The sequence below is a fragment of the Taudactylus pleione genome, unplaced genomic scaffold (assembly GCF_031769625.1).
Source record: "Taudactylus pleione unplaced genomic scaffold, aTauple2 ptg001031l, whole genome shotgun sequence".
Lineage (NCBI taxonomy): Eukaryota > Metazoa > Chordata > Amphibia > Anura > Myobatrachidae > Taudactylus > Taudactylus pleione.
In genome coordinates this window covers 1,162,855-1,187,707 of record NW_028285432.1, presented here as the reverse complement: position 1 = coordinate 1,187,707, position 24,853 = coordinate 1,162,855, and the positions used below count along the sequence as shown (strand labels likewise).

The window sequence follows — 24,853 nt, the reverse complement described above, 5'->3', positions numbered from 1 at the left end:
TCCTATGAACTACAGTACTACTATCAATTATTGACATAACTGAGGCATGAGACAGTAAATGCCTCATGCCTCAGTGATGCCATTGTTTCCCAGTGATTTTTTATGCTGCACTGTCATTTCAACCAACAATATGGCTGCCGGTTCTCTGTGTAGGAACACTGTAAAGTAAAGCCACTATCATATGTACATTTAACCAGATGGAAAAAAAACATGCAAAATATCTATTTTCATTATAAGTGATAGTTCCCTCTACAGGGACACAATTATCATCCCACTCTGATTTTAAATACTCTCAAAGAGCCACGTATTTCATTTAATTTGTTACAGCTGAACTAACAGAAGATTCATATTTACTTAAGTATATAGGTTTCACATTTTTTCATTATAACACCAAATACGTAATATAAATGTATAAAAACTTTTTTAATAACAATAAAATACCAATTTATTTTGCACAGCATAATATGTATAATTATTATTTTTATTATTATTATTATTATTATTACTACTATTATTATTATTTTATTTTTATACTAAATTATTTCTTTTTGCAGAAGGTCAAATTTTAAGACAAGAAAACAGACATTTGTCTTTGGTTATAAAATTGTATGTTTTGGTATTATTACTACAAATTGAAAAAAAATGCTATTTCTGTAACAAATAGGATTTTAAGTAAAAAATCTTTTTCCAATTTATCAAACACATCCTTAGAATTCTGAGAAGTAAAGCGGGCGCCAGACTCAATAAGAAAAGGTAAAAATGTCAGCTATTTACAAGTTCTAAGTGTATTGGCCAGGGGTCAGTAATGTAAATATTCTTTTTTTTTTTTTTTGTGATACGCAGACCCCAGAGAATCCAGGCAGAATACCAATTTTTTTTCCTGTCCACATTGAAATGATCAAATATTTTATTTGTAGACACGCAAAGCTGCTTTGTGTTAAACCACTGATAAATGTAGCTTCATCAAGATCATAGTCGTGACTAAAATGCATTGGTTACAAAATAGAATTCACTAGGGAACTTAGGCCCTGATTCAAACCCACTCGCAAGTGGGCGTACGCATGTTCGGCGTACGTTAAAAAATATTTAAATTCAAGCACTCGCTCGTATTTTCGTACGCAGCAAAAAATCCGCCCCAAACTCAGGCGACCCCTCCTCTAACTAACGAGCGTGCCAAATAGCGAGCGTACATCCCCGAAATGGCTTGAAGGGAACGCACGCACAAGTACAAACCGGAAGTGGGACTGTCAGATTCCGATTACCTGCTCGTTTTTTCTGCCTACCTCCCTCAATCGTATCATGGCAATCAATGTATCAATTAGCTTAATTGTTTTTTTTTTTCAACACAATGCAATAAACTTTAATCTTGTCCGTGTTTGTATTTGCTCGCAGAATACGTACGGCTGAAACCTTCGCTTTTATTCTTCAAAAGACATGTTAGCCCCAATTAAACAATTGTTCTATTTGTTTGCCTCCCCACAATTTTTCTGTGGTTCATTTCTTTATTTAAATTTGCTTACGCATGTGACTGCATCAAGCCTATCATAACTCTCAAGAGATTTGTGGCCCTGTCGAACACATGACTCATACACTAACCAATAGAATTTGTCCTGTTAATTTCCCAAATACATTAGCCAATCAAATTTTTTTGGGGTGCTTTATTAAAATTATTTTGCCAAAAAAACACCATTGCCATCATGAGATCCGACGCATTCACCAGGCGCGAACTGCTGGTGCTGACGGAGGTGATGGACAGGCGGATCACCAGTCAGCCTCCACCCATCTCCAGTAGGCGCAAGCGTTCCGCATATGCGGAGGTACGTCGACGCCTGCGCTCCTTCGGCTCACGCCGACATATTGGCCAGCTGGAGCGCAGGTGGTCGGACCTGCACCGGCGGACGCCCCGCTTGCTGGCATGCTTTCGCATGCAGATTGCGGAAAGTAAGTGTTCTGGACTGTGGTTTTCAAGTTTATCTTGTGGGCCCTAACTGCGTGTGCATGTTTTCATGTCTGTCCTATTGAGTCATTGTAGTCATATCTGCATGTGCATGTTTTCATGTCTATCCTATTGAGTCATTGTAGTCATATCTGCATGTGCATGTTTTCATGTCTGTCCTATTGAGTCATTGTAGTCATATCCGCATGTGCATGTTTTCATGTCTGTCCTATTGAGTCATTGTAGTCATATCTGCATGTGCATGTTTTCATGTCTGTCCTATTGAGTCATTTTTTAAAAAAAAAAATATATATATATTTTTTGGATTCCTGTTGAAACTAACCACAATATTTTTTAAATTTTTTAGGGGCACAGCAAACACTACGGCGGCATCGCGAGACAAGACGCCGGTCCCAGCCCCTCTCTCCAACCCCCAATTCGTCTATTACCCCCTCCTCCCCAGACCCTGTGGCCGAAATTTCAGGCCTACTTCCCCTCCAGCCCAATTCCCCCTCTCCTCCATCCGTCCCTCCTCCAAATACCCCCTCCCAGGATTCCTCAAACACCTTGCCCCTCGGTTTGGGGAATGTAGCCACCTCCGAGGTGGTCCAGGTAGTGGCTTCTGGCTCTGTCGTTTTTGAGAACGGTATGTTTTTAAATTTTATTTTGGACACCACAAACTGTTTGTATGTAATCATTTTTTTTGCCTTTCTGTCGCCTTAGGGTATTTTTGGGGGTTGTCTTTACCTGTTCCTGCTGATGTCACCATACACATATCACACCTGTGTGCCTTTTTTTACGGGCCCTTGTATTTTTGCCCTACGACATTTTGGGGTGCTGGGTTTTATCCGTGTAATGTTTTTTTGGCCCACAAGCTTGTAAGTTTAGGTTTGCTTGTTTTGTGTTTTTTTAGAATGTTGCTTCATTATCGATTTATTATTCCCCAAACTTTTGTCACCCACAGAGGAACAGAGGCGTCGGGAAGAGATCTTGAATTGTGTGGGCCGTATGCGGGAGCAGGTCACCGGGCTTATGCAGGGCCTTGACCATCTGTTGGTCCTCCTTAGGAATTAGTTTTTTATTTTTTTTATTTTCGAATTGTTTCATAATAAATCAGTTTTAAATCAAGCTCTGACTCATGCGTTTGGAGTAAATCCAAGATTCTTTACACTGACATAAGTAGACTCTTCAAGCAAGGATTGCCACAGAATCTCACTACAGATTGTGTGTTGTATTTTGAATGCAAACAGGCACAAGAAACACCTCCCAGTACCAATGTCATTTTCCTTTTTTGTGGTGGTCAACATGATAGTTTACACCATTTTTCAGGTTCCTATTTGGTGGCCAACCTGCTTAGGACAATTTTACGAAGGCAACTGATTGTACAGGATTCCTTGTTGTGTTGGTTAGTATCCCAAAAACATATTACATTTTAGCTCCACTTGCTTCATTACTGGGTTACCCCTTAGGTAAAATTAACGTTTGGGAGTTTGTTTACACTTGCTTCTAACGTGCCCAAAAAGGAAACAAATTACACTCTCCAAATATTTATTCACAACAGAAATCAAAATACAAAGTGGTCACTCACAAACAAAACACACAGTGATAATCAGAAATACACCACATACCAAAAACAAGAAACAAACACACAACAAATCAAGAACTGGTTGACGAAGGTCCATGCCCACATGATTTCAAAAATATGGCGTTGCAATATTGGTGTCAGAATATATTCCCGAAGTTTCCACATAAAGGTTTTTGAAGGGTAGCAGGAAGTAGTCATCGTGGGAGTGCCAAAGATTATGCAAACAAACAGAAGATGGTGCAAGAATTAATATAAAAAAAGATGAACGCTAAAAAACCATAAAACATTGGGTATACACACTGTTGTTTGGTCAATAATTACCTAAAATATCTGGCCACCACATCATCGCGTATGGCCCCCCCACATACTGACCTCCGACCAACCTCGGGGGAGCCATCCTCAGGTAAGGCATCCTCGGGCTGCATTGGAACACCACTCCTTATGGCGATGTTGTGAAAGATCCCACACAGGACCACAATTTTCGAAACCATATCCGGCAAATACATGAGCTCGCCACCAGAGCGGTGGAGGCATCTGAATCGGCCTTTTAAAAGGCCGATACAGCGCTCCACCACTTGCCTGGTGGCTGTAAGTGCGGTATTAAACTCACTTTGTGGACCTGGTGTGGGAGCCAAATAAGGAGTGAGCAGCCAGGGCATGCAAGGGTATCCACTGTCTCCTGTGAAAAAGAATAGACAACATCAGGATCACTGTGTATCAAGCTTAACATTGTTATGTACTAAAGGTCTCCACTTACCCAGAAGCCACGCATCACCAGCTTGTAGGTTGGTTAATTTTTGCCATATCCCTGATTGCCGGATGACGAAGGAGTCATGTGCACTTCCTGGTAATTTAGCATTCAGGGACAGGATCTGGAGGGAGGCATCACATACCACCATTACATTCAGGGAGTGATAGTGTTTCCTGTTTCGAAATATGGCCTCCAGCCATGCTGGAGGCTGAAGTGGTATGTGAGTACCATCCACAACCCCTATGATGTGTGGGAAGCCAGCTATTTGGTAAAAATTGGCCTTGGCCACACTAAGGGCACCCATATCCAAAGGCATTTGAATAAAATGATGGAGGTGCTTGAAAAGTGCCTCCATCACTGCCCTCAGGATCCGGGAAAAGGAGGATTGGGAGATGCCCGCCACTATTCCCACCGTTGTTTGAAACAATCCTGAGGCACAGAAATGTAACACCGCCATAATTTGCGTAAGTGGTGGTATTGCTGTTGGACTGTCAATTTGCCGCTCAAGATCACTCTCTATTAATGAGAGTGTCTATGATGATTTTGGGAGGAAGACGGTAGCGTCTTAAAACCTCATCATCGGGCATTCCAAAAAGGGTGACACGTGTTCGAAATATCTGGGGCCTTGCACGCCTACGATGCCTACGCCTGGGACGAGATTGAGGTTGGTCGGCTTCCGGGAGCATGGCCAGAACAATCCGCCCAAGATCAACCTGAAATGGCAAGATTGGAATGTAAGGCTTTGGACCCACCCCAAAAGAAAATTAAGAACAACTTAGCTTGATGATACCATCCATTGCTGCTTACATGCCGGGGTATTGTCATGATACGTCCAAACTGAAATTAATCACAAAAATAATTTTACAAATTTTACTCTATGCATTTATGTTTCTAAATTTTGTGCTAGACAAAACTTAAAATATGCGAAACACACATTTGGCCAAAGAGCAAAAAGACATTGCACACAGTACATCAAAATGGGTTGAAATGTAAGCAAAAAAAACGAAACGGCAACCACAAAAAAAATTTACAGGATTAATAAGCATTTAAAAATGCGCTAATTAGTTCGCAAATACAAGTTAATAAACAAACTGAGAAAAATGCGCTAATTAGGTCGCAAATACAAGTCACAATAGTAAGTAGTAAAAATGCGCTAATTAGTTCGCAAATACAAGTCACTATACAAACAGAGAAAAATGCGCTAATTAGTTCACAAATACAAGATAAAAAATGGACTTACCAAGAGCAAATATATAAGATTCCAAATCAAAAGGTCTTTGGGTCCGAAATTAATAAAAAGCTAAAAGATATGAAATTAGGGTTCCAAAAATTAAAAACAAGAAGAAACACAATGAGACACCAATTGAACCAAAGTTAGACTTCACAAAACTTACCAAATCAAGAAACGAGGACAAAAAAAATATACCAAAAAAGCGAACGGAAAATAAAAACGCAAATCTACCAAACAAAATAAACTCCAAACGCCAACTCCTTTATCCGCAAACAAGAAACTCCAACCAAGGTAACCTCCAACAATCCAAAAACGCCACCTCGACTCGAGACACACCAAGCCATAAATAGTGTTTTGTTTCCCGCACAAATTAAGGAGGGATCATAGGAACGCACAATCAATGATGCGGCCGCAAAATAAGGACGCATGTATAAATACGTCACGAAAACACATTTAAATTCTGGTGTATTTCTTGTTTGGACCTCAGACATGGCGACAGACCAGGGAAACAATGCCCAAGAGTCAGGCGGTAAGTCTTTCATGCATTTTGTATCAATGATTAATTTGAAACATAAGATTGGGCAAGTTGTGAATTAGAGAAATCTGAATATTTACACAAATAGGTGAGGAGGATGACATGGAAGAGGCTGCTGGGCCCAGTATTCCGGCCAAAGCTGCAAAAAAAAAAAGGCAGCCACATTTCACAAGAAAGGAGATGGAGGTTTTGATTCAGAAGTGTGTGGACATCCTGCCACAGGCAGACAGGAATATGAGTCTAAGCCAGAAGTGGAGAATGTGGGAAGAGGTAGCCGTTGCTGTCAATAGGGTGGGTGATTATGTCCGTCTAGCCCGGGATGTCAAACGGCGGTAAGTAAACACTTGCCCCCCAAAAAAACAAACACCATTTTAAACAAAAGGATAATGGCTTCCATTTTTTCCCACAGATGGGCCGACTTCAAATATCGCCTAAAGCAAAAACTCGCGGACAGGGCTAGGCATGCAAGGGGGACAGGTGGGGGTCCCACCCCTGTGTCATTGGAGTTGACGGATTTAGAAGAGCTGGCACAGGGGTGTGTGCAGCCTGTGGAGGTGTTTGGCGTGTCCAACATGGATACGGACATGCCAGACTTTGCGGCTCCTCATGTTGTCCCAGGTAAATCTTTTGATGTCACCAACTCTGAAATGTTAGTGGGCCAATATGTAGATTCTAATGTGAGTCTTTTCTCATTTTTCCTAACAGAGACACAGGCGGATGAGTCTGCTCCAGAGGGGAGCCTTGGCCGCCGAATTTCTGCTGGCTCTGCAGGGGAGGAACCAGTACATCCGGCTGAGGACCCTGCAGAAGCCAGTCCAGGGCAATCCCCCTCGCAGGCAGTGGCCCTCCTCACAGAACTCAATTTCAAATCGGATTCCCATACGGAGATTCTGCAGAGGATGGACGCCAGTCTGCTACGGGTGGCTGAGGCCCTGGAGCAAAATGCTGCGGCCAACGTGACCATTGGTCAGGCCCTGGCGGAAAATACCAGGGCCAACATCCGCATCGCCAATGCCCTGGAGCAGCTCGTTCGCCAGCACATGGTGGAGCCGACCTCCCTTCCTGCCGGAACATCAGGATCCTCCACCTCTGGCACAACATCAGCCAATCCTCCAAATGTGCCTAGCCCTGTGCCTAGTCCAGAGGCCACAACATCTGCCTCTGGACAGACCAGCCCGATGACATCCCGGACCCGGTCTGGCGCCCTCCCTCCCCCATCCAAACGGGTGAAAAAACGGTGACAGCAATGGCGACTTTTCCCACACTCCTTCTGTGCTTGGCTCATATTCCTTTCTGGTCAAAACTTCCCTCTCCTTTCTTGTGAAATGTTTTTAATTTTTTGTTGTACGTTTATGTCTACAGTTATGTTGGGCCAATTTGTTTGATTTTGGAAATGATCTTTGCCAAAAAAAGATGTCCCCAAATTTTTTATTATTTTAGTTTTGGTTTGACCAATAAATTTACGCTAAAAATCTGACATTGTATTGTGACATTATTGTACAAATGGGTTACATTTAATCCTGGCCCAAAAGGCAAAAACTTGAAAAAAACAAAAAAACAACTTTTTTAAAAAAAGGGCTCTTTAAGGAAGGTTTAAAAAATCACATAACGATGCAAATTCAACAGGCAAAAATAAAAAGGTGAGAAAATTAAAACATGATGACATTATTGTTACAATAGGCCCTAACCACCAAATTGAGGACAAAATAAACCCCCACAAATGTACGCAAATTGATTGTGTCATCCTGACATTAGCAGCTATGATTTCCACCTGCGTATGCTTTTGTGCTATCCCAAAAACTGATTTCAAAACACATACCAAGCCGGTTTTCAATCCAACACTAATTGCTTTTCTGACCACCCGTGATTAATCGCAACAACATCGTGGAGTCCCGGGACGGAGGAGAAGGCCATCGCCAATGTGGTCGAGTAATCCTGACCCTAAGCTGTGCGAGCATTTTGAAGGGAAAGAGGATCATCCAGTGACGTATGAGTCGGTCCGAACACATTTTACGCTCGCATCTGCTAATGTATGTACGCCCCAAAAACGCCTCGCCACGCCTGCGTTTTTCCATCTCCACCCCTGTCAACACCCAAAAACGCCCTGTTCTGTCAATCACATTTGACATGTCACTTCCTGTACGCTATTTGACGAACGAGACCCAAAAAACTTGCAATCTGCCGTACGCACATGCGCAGTGTTACACCGACGCATGCGCGGTGTCAACATCGGAACGCAACGAGCGTACTGCTGTTTGCGAGTGGCTCTGAATGAGGGCCTTAAAGCGATTGCAGTGGGTTATATGAACTTTTCTATACATGAGTGCAATAACTGTTTAAGTTGAACAACTCATATTCAAATAGTATAATTAGATGTCCACACATAGCGCCTGATTCAGATCCGCACACATTGCCAATATTTACGCAGTTTAAGTGAATTGTTAGCTATTGTTAATGCGTGAAAGCTGCTCACGTTCAGCGATTGTATCGCAATGACGCACACACAGAGGAGTCACTTGCAAAGTGAGTGACAGGTAGTCAGCGTTTAGGAGAGTTAATGGGGGGTGGTTAGAAAAACGCTGGCGTGACTGACCATCTTACCACTGTTTTCAGGGAGTGCATAAGTTAGCGACTGCATCCTTGCTCACAACAGAGCCCTCTTTCCGAAAAATAGAGGGATAAGGCCGCCGAGGGGATTCGCAGGGACAGAGCTTTATCGCAAGCTCTGTCCCTGCAAGGGATTTTTAATAAATCCCTGTGATATTGCCTGTGGTAATATCACACTACAATCTGCATTTTAATGCGGATTGTAGTAAATAGAGCCCTATATGTCTTATCAACACAAATGACACAATATGCTTGAGCATATGAGCATTTTTTTCTGTATACAGCCCTTTTTTAAATGTCAAATTTTAAAAAGATGCCTCGGCCACGCTGGTATAGCAGTGCAGCCGCAGCCGCACATTGGACAGTGAGAGGAGACTGTTGCAGCAGCAGTCTCTGCTCTCTAGTTGCCCGATGTGCTGCGCTGCTATACTATCCAGTAGTAGTGGGCAGAGCAATGGAGGCAGCCACTGACCTGACCTGTCAGGGGCCGATGTGTTTATCTTTTACAATTGTACCAATGTTTTTGTTTATTTTTCCTGTGGGGGCCAATATGTTTAATTTTATTCTTGTGGCGGCTAATGTACTTTATTATTTTTCCTGTAGGGGTCAGTGTGTTTGTTTTTTTTCTGTGGGGGCCATCGGTAGTTAACCATCGATGATGGTTATCTATAGAGCACTGAACATCCCCACTTCTTTCAAATTCTGTTCAAAGTAGTGTGTATTTGATAGAAGGCCAGCAATACACCTTTATAACTAACATCAGCCCTAAAATGTCATAACAAAATTTACTAGCAAAAATATTATTTGTAAATTTGCTGCTTGAATTTTTTTATTTATTTTATTAATTCGCTCTTTTTTCTCTCTCTCTCTCTTTTATGATGTTACAGTTGATATATTTTGTGAAGAATAAAACATTGAAAGGCTAGATTTGTTACAATATCTATATAAAAAAGAAATGCTTAGGGATTGTGTCCTATAATCCAAATAGTGCACTTCCATAGCAGCCAGTGAAAGCTGCGCATAGTAGTCACAGCAGAGTAGCACAACAGATGTACCACTTTAATAACACTGCTATTTTGCAGATGAGACCTGAAACCTCAGGCCAGCATACTTGTAGGACATTAAATATCCTCTGGTAAGAGAGTCCTGGTCTCTGTTTCCGTTAGGTTTTGCTGACTCACCGTACTCCACTGTTGACTGTTTTTTCAGTGGTTGTGTGAAGGATCCAGTGGGATAAAAGAGCAATTTATGGTGAAATGGTTATTTCCTCTTGGTCTCAGAACTGTACGTCATTGTTTGACACATTTCAGAGGGCAAAACATAAGATGAATAAAAAAAACTTAAGTTCTCTAGAAAGACTAAACCACATTTGTGTTGTACTAACAATTTGCAATGTGTGTAATTTATGGTGCTCAGTCAAGAAGTAAACATATTTTTCTTTCAATGTTGAGAGCAGTGTCCACAGCTATGTGAATACCAGCCTTCATGTTTCCATTATACAGTGATGTTGTTTTAAAAAACGCAGTTCTCCGGATCTTGTTTTATCTTCTAAGTCAGTGCTGTTTTTATTTTTCCTTTAGACATCAATATCCTTGGTCTCTATCTGAGGTGTCCCATAATACAGGGGGTTGTACGCACTTTCCTTATTACAGTTGGCTACACAACAGCCATTTGCATAACAGAAGTGAGGCATCCTGCTTATAACAGCTGCACTGAGGTTACACAAGTGAAAGTGCCCTATGCATGCCGTTCTGTGGCATCATGCGCTTTTCTTTTGTGCATTTGCACACGACTCTATACGGGTAAAAGCCTGGGCCACTTATTCATGTTTAACCCTAGGTCAAAAATTGCTAGCTCTTCCAATGTTGAGAGAATGGCGGTCACTTTAACCCCTGCTTATCCTTGTAAAAAAAAAACGAGTTTTGAGTTTTATCCTGGAATTTGAATGGGACACATTTTACACTACGTCAGCCACACTTTTGCAGACAATCATATTTTAAGGCACACTGGGCTCTATTTACTACATTCCGCATTTTGAATGCATATTGTAGTGTGATATTACCGACTGAATTCGCATTGCGAATTCTGGCAATATCACAGGGATTTACTAAAAATCCCTTGCAGGGACAGAGCTTGCGATAAAGCTCTGTTCCTGTGAATCCCCTCCGCACACTTATAACGGTATTTTCGCAAAAACTACCGTGACAAGTGCCGACGCATGCGCCGACTGACCGTCGCTAAGCCCCGCCCCTGCCGCCAAGCCCCAACACCCGCGATCACGGCCCCCCCCCCGCTACCCCCCTTCCCTTAATTACACTTACGTGCAGTGATCGTTGCTCCAGTGATGTCCTCCGTGGCTCCGGTCAGCTGACATCCCATCCTGCACTGGGACAAAGTCAGGTGACGACCGGGCCCCAGTACAGGCTGGGAGACCAGCTGACCAGAGGGAGACATCACCGGAGACCCGATCACCGGTCCCTGGACTCAGGTAAGTTTTTTTTTTTACTAATTATTATTATTATTTTATTTTTTTGCAGTGTATCAGCGTGTAATCTGTTTAGACCACACAGCTGATCACTGGGGCCGGCTCCGGGCTCTGCTCTCCCCGTCAGAGCGTTATTATCACAGGGCTTTCCCTGGTATTTTTTCCCTATTTATTTTTAGCAACTTTGGCCATATCACATTTCCCATTACAATTATGGGAAATGTGATCTGCTTACTAAAAATAAGTGATAATTAATGTTTGGAGTAGAATTTTACGAATTCTACTCCAATTGCCCTTTAGTAACTTTAGATGATACTCCCCTTTTCACTTTATTTTAGTAAATATAATGATAATAAATAGAGCCCACTAAGAGAAAAAATGAAGCACACAAAAATCTTTCATGTAATAAAGGCAGTGCTGATGTACCCACACCTTCACAATTAACTTAAGACATACATGATTCTAAACTAAATCAAATAGTATTAAAGCTTACTGGTAGAATTTTGGGCCACCACTTTGAGAGGTTTCAGAGAGGAAGTCCCAGTAGCAATTGCAGGGACGTGGTAAAGGGATGCAGATCATTGTGGCCCTGACCTCTTCAGAGTTTTGCTGTGAAATATGGCACTACGCCACAATGACGTACAGTGAATTACCCCAACAAGCCCCTGTCCTACTCACGTCACTGAGGACATGAACTGGATCTGTGAGGGTTCCCTGCTCTTCTGTGAATCAGGAAGTTCCCACCAAAATGTTCACAAATATTGTACACCTTATTGTCCACCTACCGCAACAACAAACGCTCACAGCACACACTCTTTCTATAAGTTAGACAGAATATTGTAGACAAAGAATAAAAATCATAGGCAGTAGACAATTATGCCACATCCTCAGTAGGTGGTGGGCTGCCCCAAACCCCCTCCAATGCACATAAAATATTCTTGAATTTCTGCACACTTATCCCTGAGGCTTATCCCTTCGCTGCATGTGGTACCTGCCCACTACAGACGAACCTTCCAACGTCTTGTGAAGCAGGACAAACATGCTGACAGAGGGACCGGCCCCTCAAATTGGGACTGACTCGCTAAAAGAGAAACTTGGGAGGAATGTTTTTAAACAGAGATAAACTTTTTAAAGTGTTCAGGGGTATAGTCACCTCAGTCGGCATTGCAGAAGTTTCCATGTTTCCCTACGGAAGTGTTCCAGGCGCATTCCCCTGAAGACACATCATAGAGTAGAATCGATTAACTCTGTCATCCCAGCAACTAAATGCCCTATCGTTTGATATGTGACTGCCCCCTACCAGTGCCAGGTAAACAACTTAACCGTGACCAATAGGTAAATAATGACACAGAGGCATATATAAGGGGAAAAGAAAGATCAGCTTTACTTTAAAATTAAATAATTAACTAATTAAATGTTTGGGCAAGAGAGATGAAAGGACAGCTAAAGTATGGTGGTGAAGAAAGAACGGCCCCAATTCCACATCCATCTAGATGGAAGGCCAGCTACCAACCCATCGCCACCACTCAGGGTATACACCTCCCACCCTAATGACACAAGAAAAGGCCCACCTGGACCAGTGGTGCCGCTGACCCCAGTAGGGTAGAAGCAGCCTAACCCGTGTATTGGCGGGGACAGCAACTCTAAGGGGCCTATTCATCATTACTAAAAATTCAACGGAGGTAATTAGGTTTAGAACTCGCATGGAGTTCTACCTAATTACCGGAGGAATTCATCATTCCTCCTCTCCATAAGTATCTATTCCGAAAAGCTGTAATTTCTGCTATGACAGCTTTTTGGGAAATAGATACTTTTCCCTCTCTACTATAACTTACCGCAGCTGGAATCAGTGCTGCGCATGCACCGTTACATTCACAAAAGCAGCGCATGCGCAGCACTGCCTACAGCTGCAGTCATTCTGTTCCTGCCAACACCCCCCCTCCACCCTCCCCCCTCCGCTCACCTCCCTGTCCCCCACCTACCTGGCCGCTGAAGCTGCCTCCAACTGTCTAGGTGGGGCAGTCCCGATGTTAGGGAACACTGGTCGCACATTGAACATCTGAGCAACTCTATGCTGCCTCAGAATGTTTGTCTCACCTAAGCTGCCGGGACCTCTGCAATTGCGAGTTCAAGGACACTCACTAGGGCACGCCAAGAAAACGGTGCCGACATGCTATAGTTTTTGTACTCACTCTCCATTACCGCCCCCAAACGCTGACTACCTGTCACTCACTTTGCAAAAAAATTCTCATGCATCCCTTGTATTAAACCCATTGTCAAGCATGTGCAGTTTGTCTTTGGCACATGCACAGTAGCTAAAAATCGCTCCAATGTACTGCCTTCACCTCTGAATCATGCCCTTAGTCCCAATTTGAGGACAGCTGGAAGGTAAATAAATGTCCCGCTTATCAAAGTGAAATTGCAGTGGTACTTTTGGGAAAGGAAAGTTTCTGACTACCACTTAATGCTAGGAATTCCCCAAGGTTATGGCCTCACCCACTGTGACATGGGTGTCACCCAGTAGGACGTGGCCGCATCCCCTTTAGGCTGTGTCCCACTTTTATATTTTCAGGTATCCGGATGTAAACTTTGAAACCTAGAATTTGATGGCAGTAGAAAACCTACAGCTCCATCTTTGTGTGTTTGCTATTTTGTTTCATTTAGATTTTTTTGTGGGGTGGGTTTTTATTTTATTCATAATGTTAATTAATATAATAATAAAATAAATTTGCTGTATGAATACCCACCACAACGTATGGGAGACTAACGGGTCTATTCATTATATTAATCCCGATAATTAACATTCCAACTCGCCGCGAGAACCAGAGCAATTCATCATTGCTCCGGTGCAGAGACAGCTGATCCAAAAATTACGCAGGTGCACAAAAGGCCTGGCGTCCGGCGGAAGGAGCTGGACGGGGGTGGAGGCATCCAAAAGGATCCCTTTTCGCAACCCAGGACTCCTTCCCATAGGGAAAGAGCGGGGTGAGTGCAGAGTACGGGAGCAAATGCCATCTGAAGATGATGAATGCTCACGCAGTCAAGCTCCGAAAAAACTGAATTTTCGGAGCTTGATGAATTTCTGTCCCCATACCTGTAATATCTCCTGCTTTACCTTTTTGATGAATGGTCCGGAAACTTAATTTCTACAAAAGCAGATGAAAATCTGGCCCCCGATGATGAGTAGACCCCTCAGTCGTATTGAATCGATATTCTGTATTCGCATAACTATTAACTCATTGCAGAAATGTCTGCCACCACTCTGTATGTGTATGTGAAAGATAGATGTCATCATTTACATATTATGAACTTTTGCAACCATACTAATCAGTTGGTTACTTATATGTACATGTGCACAAATTATCTGATGGTAAAAGTATCACTAATTTTTACCATAGTTACAGCAGATGTGTTTTTATAAATAGAGCGAATGAACAGTGCTCGTCATTGTGCGCCCAAGCTAGCACAGTTCTACTTTCCAAGCTGGCATAACATAAGTACTGTAACTTTGCGGTACGAAGTACAGGGCAAATCTGCAAACCTCTACTATAAGGCTTTGCCTGGCCTCATTGTTTGACACTGGTTGTATTTTGGGGTTGTGCGAAAAAAAAAAAGGGGAAAGACTTGTGGTAGCTGAGATTCCTGACTGGAAATACCAGCAATACTCAAACATATAAGTCTTCTCTTTTGAGGCAACCACAGTGCAAGATGACCCACACGAGCTTGCTCTTAACCTCAACTGACTTGGAAGGCAGACAGTCCCACAATAGCTCAGTCTTGGACTTCTCCTGGGCAGACATTTCCTACTATGCCATATTATTTGCAGTATGGACTAGCCACCAGTCAGCTACTACGACCACCAAAGTAGTCCCACTTATGTTGACAAGCTGTACTCAAAGGAGGAACTGAGAGGTGAGAGACAGTTCTAAATTCAGAGTTACCACTAAGTTGATAAAACATTCCGTCTTCCCAAGTAAACGAAGGCAGGATGCACAGAATATTTGCTGATGTGGTTAATTAATGCATGGACCCTGGATAAGAGTGAATATTGTATTTATCTCACTTCTGCTCTTGAAAATGTAATGTGTTTTTAGTATTTTCTGTACTGTTTCTGTAATTACGTAAAGGTATTCAAGACACTTAGAGAAAATGCAGATTGTACATCTTGGGGAAAATTAAATCTTAGGAATACTAAAATGTACTCATCTTTTAAATGATATCACCACTTTAAAAGTGAATATCCATGTGTTTTCTATGTGTTGCAGGTTTTTAAATGATTTACAACAATGTAATCCAATGTAATTAAAATAATAATACTATTATAAATGATAATAATAATAATAATAATAATAATAAGTGAAATAAGTGCATCAGCAGTGTCCTTCATTAGGGTCAAACATGAAGTATAATACCCATTTATTATATTATATAATGAAGTGGTTCCCAAATGTTTTAGAATTACGGCGCTCCAGAGTATCAGAATTTTTCCACGGCATCCATGGGCCAAAAGTTTCTTATTGAGAAATTCAGCAAAAATTAAATGAAGTAAATTGTTTGGTGGTTGACAGGGCTGCGCTTCTTTTTGTCCACATATTTTTTGATTGGCAGCCATTAGCACTGGTTTTGCCTATCACACTGACAAAATATAATTTTATTTGGTACTGGACCACCAACCTGAGGTGCCCCTGCTAGTGTCCTTAGGCACCCCAGGGTGCCACAGCTTCCAGTTTGGGAACTACTGATATAATGTACGTATTAGGGATGAGCGGGTTCGGATTTCTGAAATACGAACCCCCCCAGAAGCCCCCCTGATCCGAGCCGGATCCGAGTCAGGTTCGAGTTTTCCTGCCTGACTCGGATCTGAAATCGAGGCAAAACGTCATCATCCCGCTGTCGGATTTTTGCGGGTTTTAGATTCAATAAAAGGTCCCCGCGTCGGCGCCATTTTTCACTCTGGCTGTGGGCAGTGAAACAGGAGGGTGGGAGTTGTGCTGCTGTTGTCGTCCATAGGGGCTGTGTCCACTCCAAAGTCCATAGGGGCTGGCTGGGCTGTGTTGTGCAGTGCCCCATAAAGGCTGTAGTCCTAAAGGGGTGCTGTAGTGTTGCCCAGGGGGTGCTCTGTCCATCAGGGGTGCTCCCCCCAAGTGCAAAAAATATATATTTTTCTGTTTGTGTGTGCTGTAGCCACACGTGCATCAACAAAATAGTGCCAAGCGTGCACTTGTGTCATAAGTCAAGGGCCGGCTGGCTCATCTGTTGAAGGGTGGTGTAACCCCCAAAGTGCCTGAAGAAAATATTTTTTTGTGTTTGTGACTTGTGTGCGCTGTAGCCGCACATGCATCAACAAAGTAGCGCCAAGCGTGCACCTGTGTCATAAGCAAAGGGCCGGCTGGCTCGTCTGTTGAAGGTGGTGTAACCCTAAAGTACCTGAAAGAAAAAGAAAAAAAATGTTTCTATGTTTGTGACTTGTGTGCGCTGTAGCCGCACGTGCATCAACAAAGCAACAAAGTAGCGCCAAGCGTGCGCCTGTGTCATAAGTAAAGGGCTGGCTGGCTCATCTGTTGAAGGGTGGTATAACCCCCAAAGTGCCTGAAAAAAAAATATTTTTTTTTCTTTGTTTGTGTGCGCCTTAGCCGCATGTGCAATATCACATAAATGGAGGACAAAAATTTGTCCGATAAAAATAAAATAGGGAAAGATCAAGAACCACTTCCTCCAAGTGCTGAAGCTGCTGCCACTAGTCATGACATAGACAATGAAATGCCATCAACGTTGTCTGACAAGGCCGATGCCCAATGTCATAGTAGAGGGCGTATAAAATCCAAAATGGCAAAATTCAGGAAAATTACCTTAAAAATAAATTCAAGAAGAAACATAAACTTGTCAATATGCAATTTACGTCACGGAGTGGCAAGAAACGGCTAAGGTCCTTCCCTATGATCATGACTAGTGGTTCAGCTTCACATGACGATGGAAGCCCTCCTCCCACTACAAAAATCAAACGAGTTAATCTGGCAAAAGCACAGCAAAGAACTGTGCGTTTTTAATTCTAAGAAGATATCACAAATCCCCATGGAGAGTCCAAGTGTGGCGACGGTTGCGATGCCTGACCTTCCCAACACTGGATGGGAAGAGGTGGCTCCTTCCACCATTTGCACGCCCTCTGCAAGTGCTGGAAGGAGCACCCACAGTTCACTTGCTGATATTCAAATTGAAGATGTCACTGTTGAAGTACAACAGGATGAGGATATTGGTGTAACTGGCGCTGAGGAGGAAGTTGACGAGGAGGATTCTGATGGTGAGGTGGTTTGTTTAAATCAGGCACCGGGGGAGACAGTTGTTGTCCGTGGGATGAAACAGCCCATCACAGTCATGCCTGGGCAGAAGACCAAACATTCCACCTCTTTGGTCTGGCAATATTTCTATCCAAATCCGGACAACAACTGTCTTGCCATATGTACCATATGTAAGGGTGGAATAAGTAGGGGTAGGGGCATTAACCAGCTAGGAACATCCTCCCTTATATGTCACCTGCAGCGCGTTCATAAAAAGTTACTGTCAAGTTCAGAAACTGTGGCTAAGACCGTAAGCAGACACCTAAATCCATTTTTCCTGTTGTATCCAAGCGCCTGCAATCCACACTGTCAACTCCCTCCTCGTCAATTTCCTCCTCAGTCAGTAGTCCTGCAGGCCATGTCACTGGCATGACTGACTCTCCTATCCGGGATTCCTTGGGAGGATCCTGCATTGCTACTCCAACTACTGCCGCTGCTGCTGTTGCTGCTGGGAATCATTCATCATCCCAGAGAGGAAGTTGGAACACCACTACTTCTTTTACTAAGCAATTGACCGTCCAACAGTCCTTAGCGAGGAGGATGAAGTACGACTGCAGTCATCCAGAAGCAAAGCGGATAACTGAGGCCTTGACAGCTATCTTAGCGTCAGACGTGCGTCCGGTATTCGCCATTAGTGCAGTGGGATTTAGAAAATTGATGGAGGTAGTGTGTCCCCGGTACCAAATTCCATCTAGATTTCACTTCACTAGGCAGGAAATACCAAGAATGTACAGAGACGTCAGAAAAAGTGTCCTCAGTGTCCTAAAAAATGCGGTTGTACCCAATGTCTACTTAACCACAGACATGTGGACAAGTAGAACAGGGCAGAGTTAGGACTATATGACTGTGACAGCCCACTGGGTAGATGTATCACCTTATGCAGCAACAACAGCAGTGTCACCAGTAGCAGCATCTCAGAAACGCCAGCTCGTTCCAAGGCAGACTACGCTGTGTATCACCGGTTTCAGTAAGAGGCACACTGCCGATAACCTCTTAGATAATCTGAGGGAAATCATCACCCAATGGCAAACCCCACTTAGACTCTCCTGGGGATTTGTGATATCTGACAACGCCACCAAAATTGTGCAAGCATTATATCTGGGCAAATTCCAGCACGTCCCTTGTTTTGCTCACACAATAAATATGGTGGTGCAGAATTTTCGGAAAAATGACATGGGCGTGCAGGAGATGATTTGGGTGGCCCGAAAAATTTCTGCCCACTTTCGCTATTCAGCGACTGCGTGCCGAAGACTGGAGCACCAGCAAACACTCTTGAACCTGCACTGCCATCACCTGAAGCAAGAGGTTGTGACGCGGTGGAACTCAACCCTCTATATGCTTCAGGGGATGGAGGAGCAGCAAAAGGCCATTCAAGCCTATACATCCACCTATGACATACTGTAGGCAAAGGAGTGGGTACACACCTGACTCAAGTGCAATGGAGAATGATTTCCGTGTTGTGCAAGCTTCTCCAGCCCTTCGAACTTGCCACACATGAAGTCAGTTCAGACACTGCCAGCTTGAGTCAGGTCATTCCCCTTATCAGGCTTTTGCAGAAGCAGCTGGAGAAAGTGAAAGAGGAGCTAAGACGGAGCGATTTCATTCGGTATGTGGGACTTGTGGATGAAGCCCTTCATTTGCTTTGCCAGGATTCAAGGGTGGTCAATCTGTTGAAATCAGACCACTACATTTTGACCACCGTGCTCGATCCTAGGTTTAAAGCCTACGTGGTGTCTCTCTTTCCGGCCGACACAAGCCTGCAGAGGTGCAAAGACCTGCTGGTGAAAACACTGTCAGCTGAAGCGGAACGTGATACGTCAACAGCTCCTTCATCATTTTCTCCCTCAACTGGGGCTGCCAGGAAACAACTTAGGTATCCTAAGCAACCCGCTGGCGGTGATGCAGAGCAGACAGGACCAAGTTTGGACATCTGGTCCGGACTGAAGGACCTGGCAACAATTTCTGACATGTCTACTGTCACTACATATGATACTGTCACCATTGACAGAATGGTGGAGGATTACATCGGTGACAGCATCCAAGTAGGCATGTCAGATAGTCCGTACCAGTACTGGCAGGAAAAAGAGGCAATTTGGAGGCCCCTGTACAAACTGGCTCTATTTTACCTAAGTTGCCCCCCCTCCATTATGTACCCCGAAAGAGTGTTTAGTGCAGCTGGGAACCTTGGCAGCAAAAGGTGTAGGAGGTTGCTTCCACAAAATGTGGAGAAGATGATGTTCATCAAAATGAATTATCAATTCTTCCAAGGAGACCAGCCTCCAGAAAGTACAGAGGGACCTGTGGTGGTGGATTCCAACGGGGACGAATTAATACTCTGATGTACACAACACTGAAGAGGGTGAGGAATCGGTGGATGAGGAGGATGAGGACGACATCATGTAGAGCCAGTTTGTGCAGGGACAGATTAATTGCCAGCTTGTTTTGTGGGGGCCCAAACAAACCAATCATTTCAGCCACAGTCGTGCGGCAGACCCTGGCGCTGAAATATTTGGTTTGTTAAAGTGTGCATGTCCTGTTTATACAACATAAGGGTGGGTGGGAGGGCCCAAGGACAAGTCCATCTTGCACCTCTTTTATTCTTTGCATTATGTACTGTTTGGGGCGTAGTTTTTCAAATTACCATCCTGTCTGCCACTGCAGTGTCACTCCTAGATGGGCCATGTGTTTGTGCCGCCCACTTATGTCGCTTAGCATAGTCATCCAGCTACGTCGGTGCAACCTTTTGGCCTAAAAACAATATTGTGAGGTGTTCAGAATAGACTGGAAATGAGTGGAAATTAATGTTATTGAGGTTAATAATAGCATAGGAACAGAAAAACCCACACATTCTGTGATTTTAGCTGTTTTTATGATGTTTTCCAAAAAAATACAGATCCAAAATACAAAACCCAGAACCCAAAACACGGAAGGGTGGTTTTTCAAAACCAATCCAGATCCAAAACACGAAGAAAGATCCAGATCCAAAACGGAGTGGACGCAGCAGCCAATGAGAGTCTGTCTGACTCCCATTGGCTGCTATAACAAACACACAGCCGCTGATGGCGGCTGTGTGTTTGTAAACTGTGTAATGTAGACTGCGCTCGCGGTCTGCACTACACTAGTGGCAGGAGCAGAGGCGGCTGGGGGTTGCTACAAATCTGTTCGCCAGGTAGCCAAATCTGGTCGCCATGGCGACCTGGCCCCTGGGTTTTGTCGAGCCCTGCCCTAACCCCAGTACTTACCTTCGGGATTCCGGCAGTCTGGATGCCAGTGCCGGTAACCCCAGTACTCACCTTCGGTATTTCAGTGGTCGGGATGCCGGCGCTGGTATTCTGACAAGTGTCGGTTTTCCTGCGTCAGTATTTTGACTGCCGAAATCCCAGTGGTTGGCATTCTGACCGCATGCCATCTCATCTGCTCGTTTGATAAATTGATTTTTTTTATTGTGGCAATATACAAGTGAATTGTACAACTATGGCTCAGGATGCATATGCAATTGCAGGACACAATGATAGATTAAACAGCAAGAATCCTGAGTTATAGTGAAAGCTTTTCTCTGAACTAGCTATAATAAATATTTGGAGAAGAATGCTACAAGGGTAAACTGGGACAGCTGCTAAGATGTTCTGTGGCACAGGACGCTGTACTGTGACTATTAGACATTTGAACATTTTTAGCAACTTCTATCTAGCTTTTTTTTACTTTTTTATGCTGTTCATAAAATTTCTGATGTTTAACTGAGCTTACAGATGTGTGCTCATACACCTAGTATTTTTGCGTTATATGGCGCGAGGCGCTTGACGCAATTTAGCTAGGTTAGTTCTTTCGCTTTTTAGCGTCTTTTTGCACTGGAGATTTCTCGCAATGGTGGCAGTGTAATTTTGCATGATGCTGTATGCGGGATTCATGGTGCGACTCGTCATGTCGGTCTCTAGTTCTTCAGATTAACGTATTTTTTGCACAGTTCTAGCATGCAAATACTCCGGCAGTGTATAGGGTATGCATGCCATGTGCTTTTGTTGCATTAGCAGTGCAAAAAGACACAAATTTATTGAGAAAAAAAGACGCATGGTGCAGCTTAGTCGGATTTGCTAGGGTGCACCAAATGGGAGTATTTGACGCGATTTGAGAATAGGTGTATGTGGACACATCTGTATGCCCATTTGCTTAGTATTAAGGATGCAAGTTTTTACCATGCCTGCCTACAGAAAAAAAGGCATCCATATGCACATATGAAACTTAGGCGTACAGGGTCGGGAAGGGGCAGTCTACGCAGGCCGATACAGTGAAGGTGTGTGTGTAATTGAGAACCGTGGACGACCCACACCGAGTCACACATATGAGTGTCAGTAGCCATGTCAATTGTGGATGCCGTTCTGCTGGTGAAAATTAAATACATACACGCCAATGATGACATTGATAGTCACCAGCGCTATCTAGCTGCTTCTGATTGGCTGATTGCAAGTTCTCCTCTTTCGCTGATGCTTTCTTCATTGATCATTCCTATATTATATGATTTTGTGCAATATTTTTCTTCGCTTTCAGTAGTAGACGATTAGAAGTACGGCTGTATTATAGAAGGATTTTTATTCAAATTAAACCTATGCATTAAATAAACTTTTCTTATGCATATGGTCTGGTTGGGTGTACGTGTATCTGGTTCTATGAATGCAGGGTGTAAACCTGCCGCATATGCTACTGGTAGAGAGCTCGATGCATTTTGAGATGCCTTCAACAATATAGGCGCAACTACACTATTTACATTTGCATCTTTTTAGAGGTTATTTTTGAGCGCATATGTGTCCAGCTTCAGCTTCTAAGAGATTGGACAACCGTAACACCATGGCTGCTGCTGAGGTTAGATTTACTACTTGCCGTCAGTGAGATTGGTGTGGATAAAAGTTCAGCTGGAAGATGTGTGGCACTCATCGTGGCCTTGCCTCCCTCTACTCAATGTCGTGATTGTAACATTGAGCAGCAGCGGGAGTGTCCACAATGACTTGATTCACCTCAAATCGTGTCATCAAGCTGCTGATCTGCCCACCTAACTCAGGAAGTGGGCAGGATCTGGGAGCCTGGTCTACTGTCCTGGGAAAAATGTGTGAGTCTCACCCGATATTTCAGGAGAGCATACAAGTATGGGTTTGCGCCCAGCACTCGGAATCCTCTGTGACTCTTCTACATAAACTCAGGTGTCCTTTGTAAACCATCTCTAGGCAACCGTTGTCACCCTGTGTCACCTGTATTTGTGGAAAGTCAACATAAGCATAGGTCTAGGGTAGCAGAATTGCAGGGGAGCAAGGCTGCACCTTGTGTTATCATTTAAGCATATTTTTGTATAATATTTTTAAAATAAGTTCCAGTAAATTGTAATTATGTGTACCTACTCTTCCTGCCTTGCTTCTTCAAGATCTAAAGGTTAAGTAGAAAAGAGGAGGTGAGTGGTTTTAACTGTGGGGTTTGCAGCAACGGTGTGTGGGTCACTCGCGTTATCAAGCCCTGACCAGCATAGTACACCTGGCAAGACATTATGATACCATCATATCATCACGCTCCTGACACAAAATGTTTACTGGGTCTGGCTTGACAATGCGGTTTACTCATAGCACCACCTATCTTGCAGAAGGTAGTCACTCCCTGGCAGTGGTGTAAATTCATTCCAGATGCCTGGAGGCAAGTTATAATTTGGTGCCCCGTCCCCCCTCTTCCCCCCCCCACTGTAATCTGGCAATTCACATGCAGACAGGCTATTGATAGACAAAGAAAGCAGCTGATGGTCTGCCATGGAGCTCACCACTAGTGTATGGTGACTTCTCATGTTCCGGGATGAGGTGCCATGTATTGGAGGGCAATGATGGTGCACTCCGGGTACATAGTTACAGCCCTAAGTGGGATGAATATGTTGTGGACAATGGAGGAGGTGCCCCTTCAGAGCTGGAGCCCGGCGGCAGATGCCTCCATTGTCTCCCATAGTTCTGCCCCAGCTCCCTGGATAATTGGCTGCTCCCTTGAGAGTCCAAGAGGTCTCCCTGTAAATTGTGAGTCTCCAGGGTTTTCTGCTAGAGCAGTCACTATGTTTCATATACTGCAATGTACATTAGTGTGTTCATTTTTTTTCCTTCAGCAGTGGCACAGTAATTGCTTATTTCGATACTCTGTCCATTTATGGCATTATTTCATTGCAGTATATGGATGATATTTAAAGAGATTTACCACCTTTAGATGCCCTTGATATAGTAGCTTACACAAGTCCTAATGCAATTTTCTATACCTTGTTTTTCCTTTGCTTTTCACAGAAATAAATATATAGACAGTGCAGAGGTGTTTAATTAAGTTGCCCTTGGACATGATGACATAAATACTCTCCAAGTACAGTTGGACCAGTACAAAGTACAAAGCAGAACTTTGTCTCATCACAGGGCAGCATCAAAATCAGTTGTTCTGATTCTATAAACACAAAGCTGAATAACAGATAAAGGTGCCAGAAAGTATTAATCTTGTCTGAGGGTGAACAAAGACCTTTAAGTTACTCATAGATGGACAGATCCAGTGATTGACAAATCTGGATGGTCAGCACTTAGGCAATCAGTTCATATGAGCCCAGATAGTGCCAGTTAGGACAGCTATCATAATCCCAATCAGAATTGGATTTGGTGTTCTTAGAGTCAGACATGCAGTGCTTTTTTGTCCCATTATGTCTAAAATTACATTTACACAATGCTTACAAATACGGTTATCTTCAAACTCTGCTAAGTAGATAGTAATTAATAAAGAGCTAGTGAGTTTCCTAACCTATCATTTTTCTGTTCCAGGCACCAGAGAGGCAGCTTTTGTGTATGCAATATCTTCAGCAGGAGTAGCCTTTGCAGTGACCCGGGCATGTAGTAGCGGAGACCTAGAAAAATGTGGCTGTGATAGGACCGTGCACGGGGTCAGCCCCCAAGGTAAAAGCAAATAATTACAGTATGTAATCACATAGGTGTACATTTTCCTGTCTGTACCATACTTGCCTACTCTCTCCCGTAACATCTGGGACACTCACATATTTTGGGGAATCCTCCCGGACTCCTGGAAGAGCAAGGCACCTTCCAGCTTCTTGCCCACTTCCATAGTGAAATGTGTGGGGTGTAGTGACTAGTGACACGATTCTCAGCTTATCATGGCCCGCGAAATGTTCACACATACCCTTGCACTTGACCTGCTGGGGAGAGATAAAAAATGTAGGCAAGTATGGTTTAACCATTTACCTGGCGCGTTTGCTGCATTATCTGCTGAACCACCCTCCACTGAGCTCTGCAGGATAGTATGAGGAATGGGGGGGTGGGGGTAACTCAATTGGGGGGATAGTATTGCTCCATACAAAAATTATTAATGGGGGGGTGACTAAC

General features: G+C 43.5%; 1 protein-coding gene across 1 annotated transcript in view; it reads left to right on the top strand.

Moving 5' to 3' along the window:
- The window catches only part of WNT4 (Wnt family member 4), a 98,516-nt gene that overhangs the window by 61,382 nt on the left and 12,281 nt on the right, over positions 1-24,853 (top strand). The window contains exon 3 of the mRNA XM_088461242.1: positions 24,278-24,409. Within this exon, the coding sequence (XP_088317368.1) occupies positions 24,278-24,409 (132 nt within the window). The remainder of the gene's footprint in view (positions 1-24,277; positions 24,410-24,853) is intronic.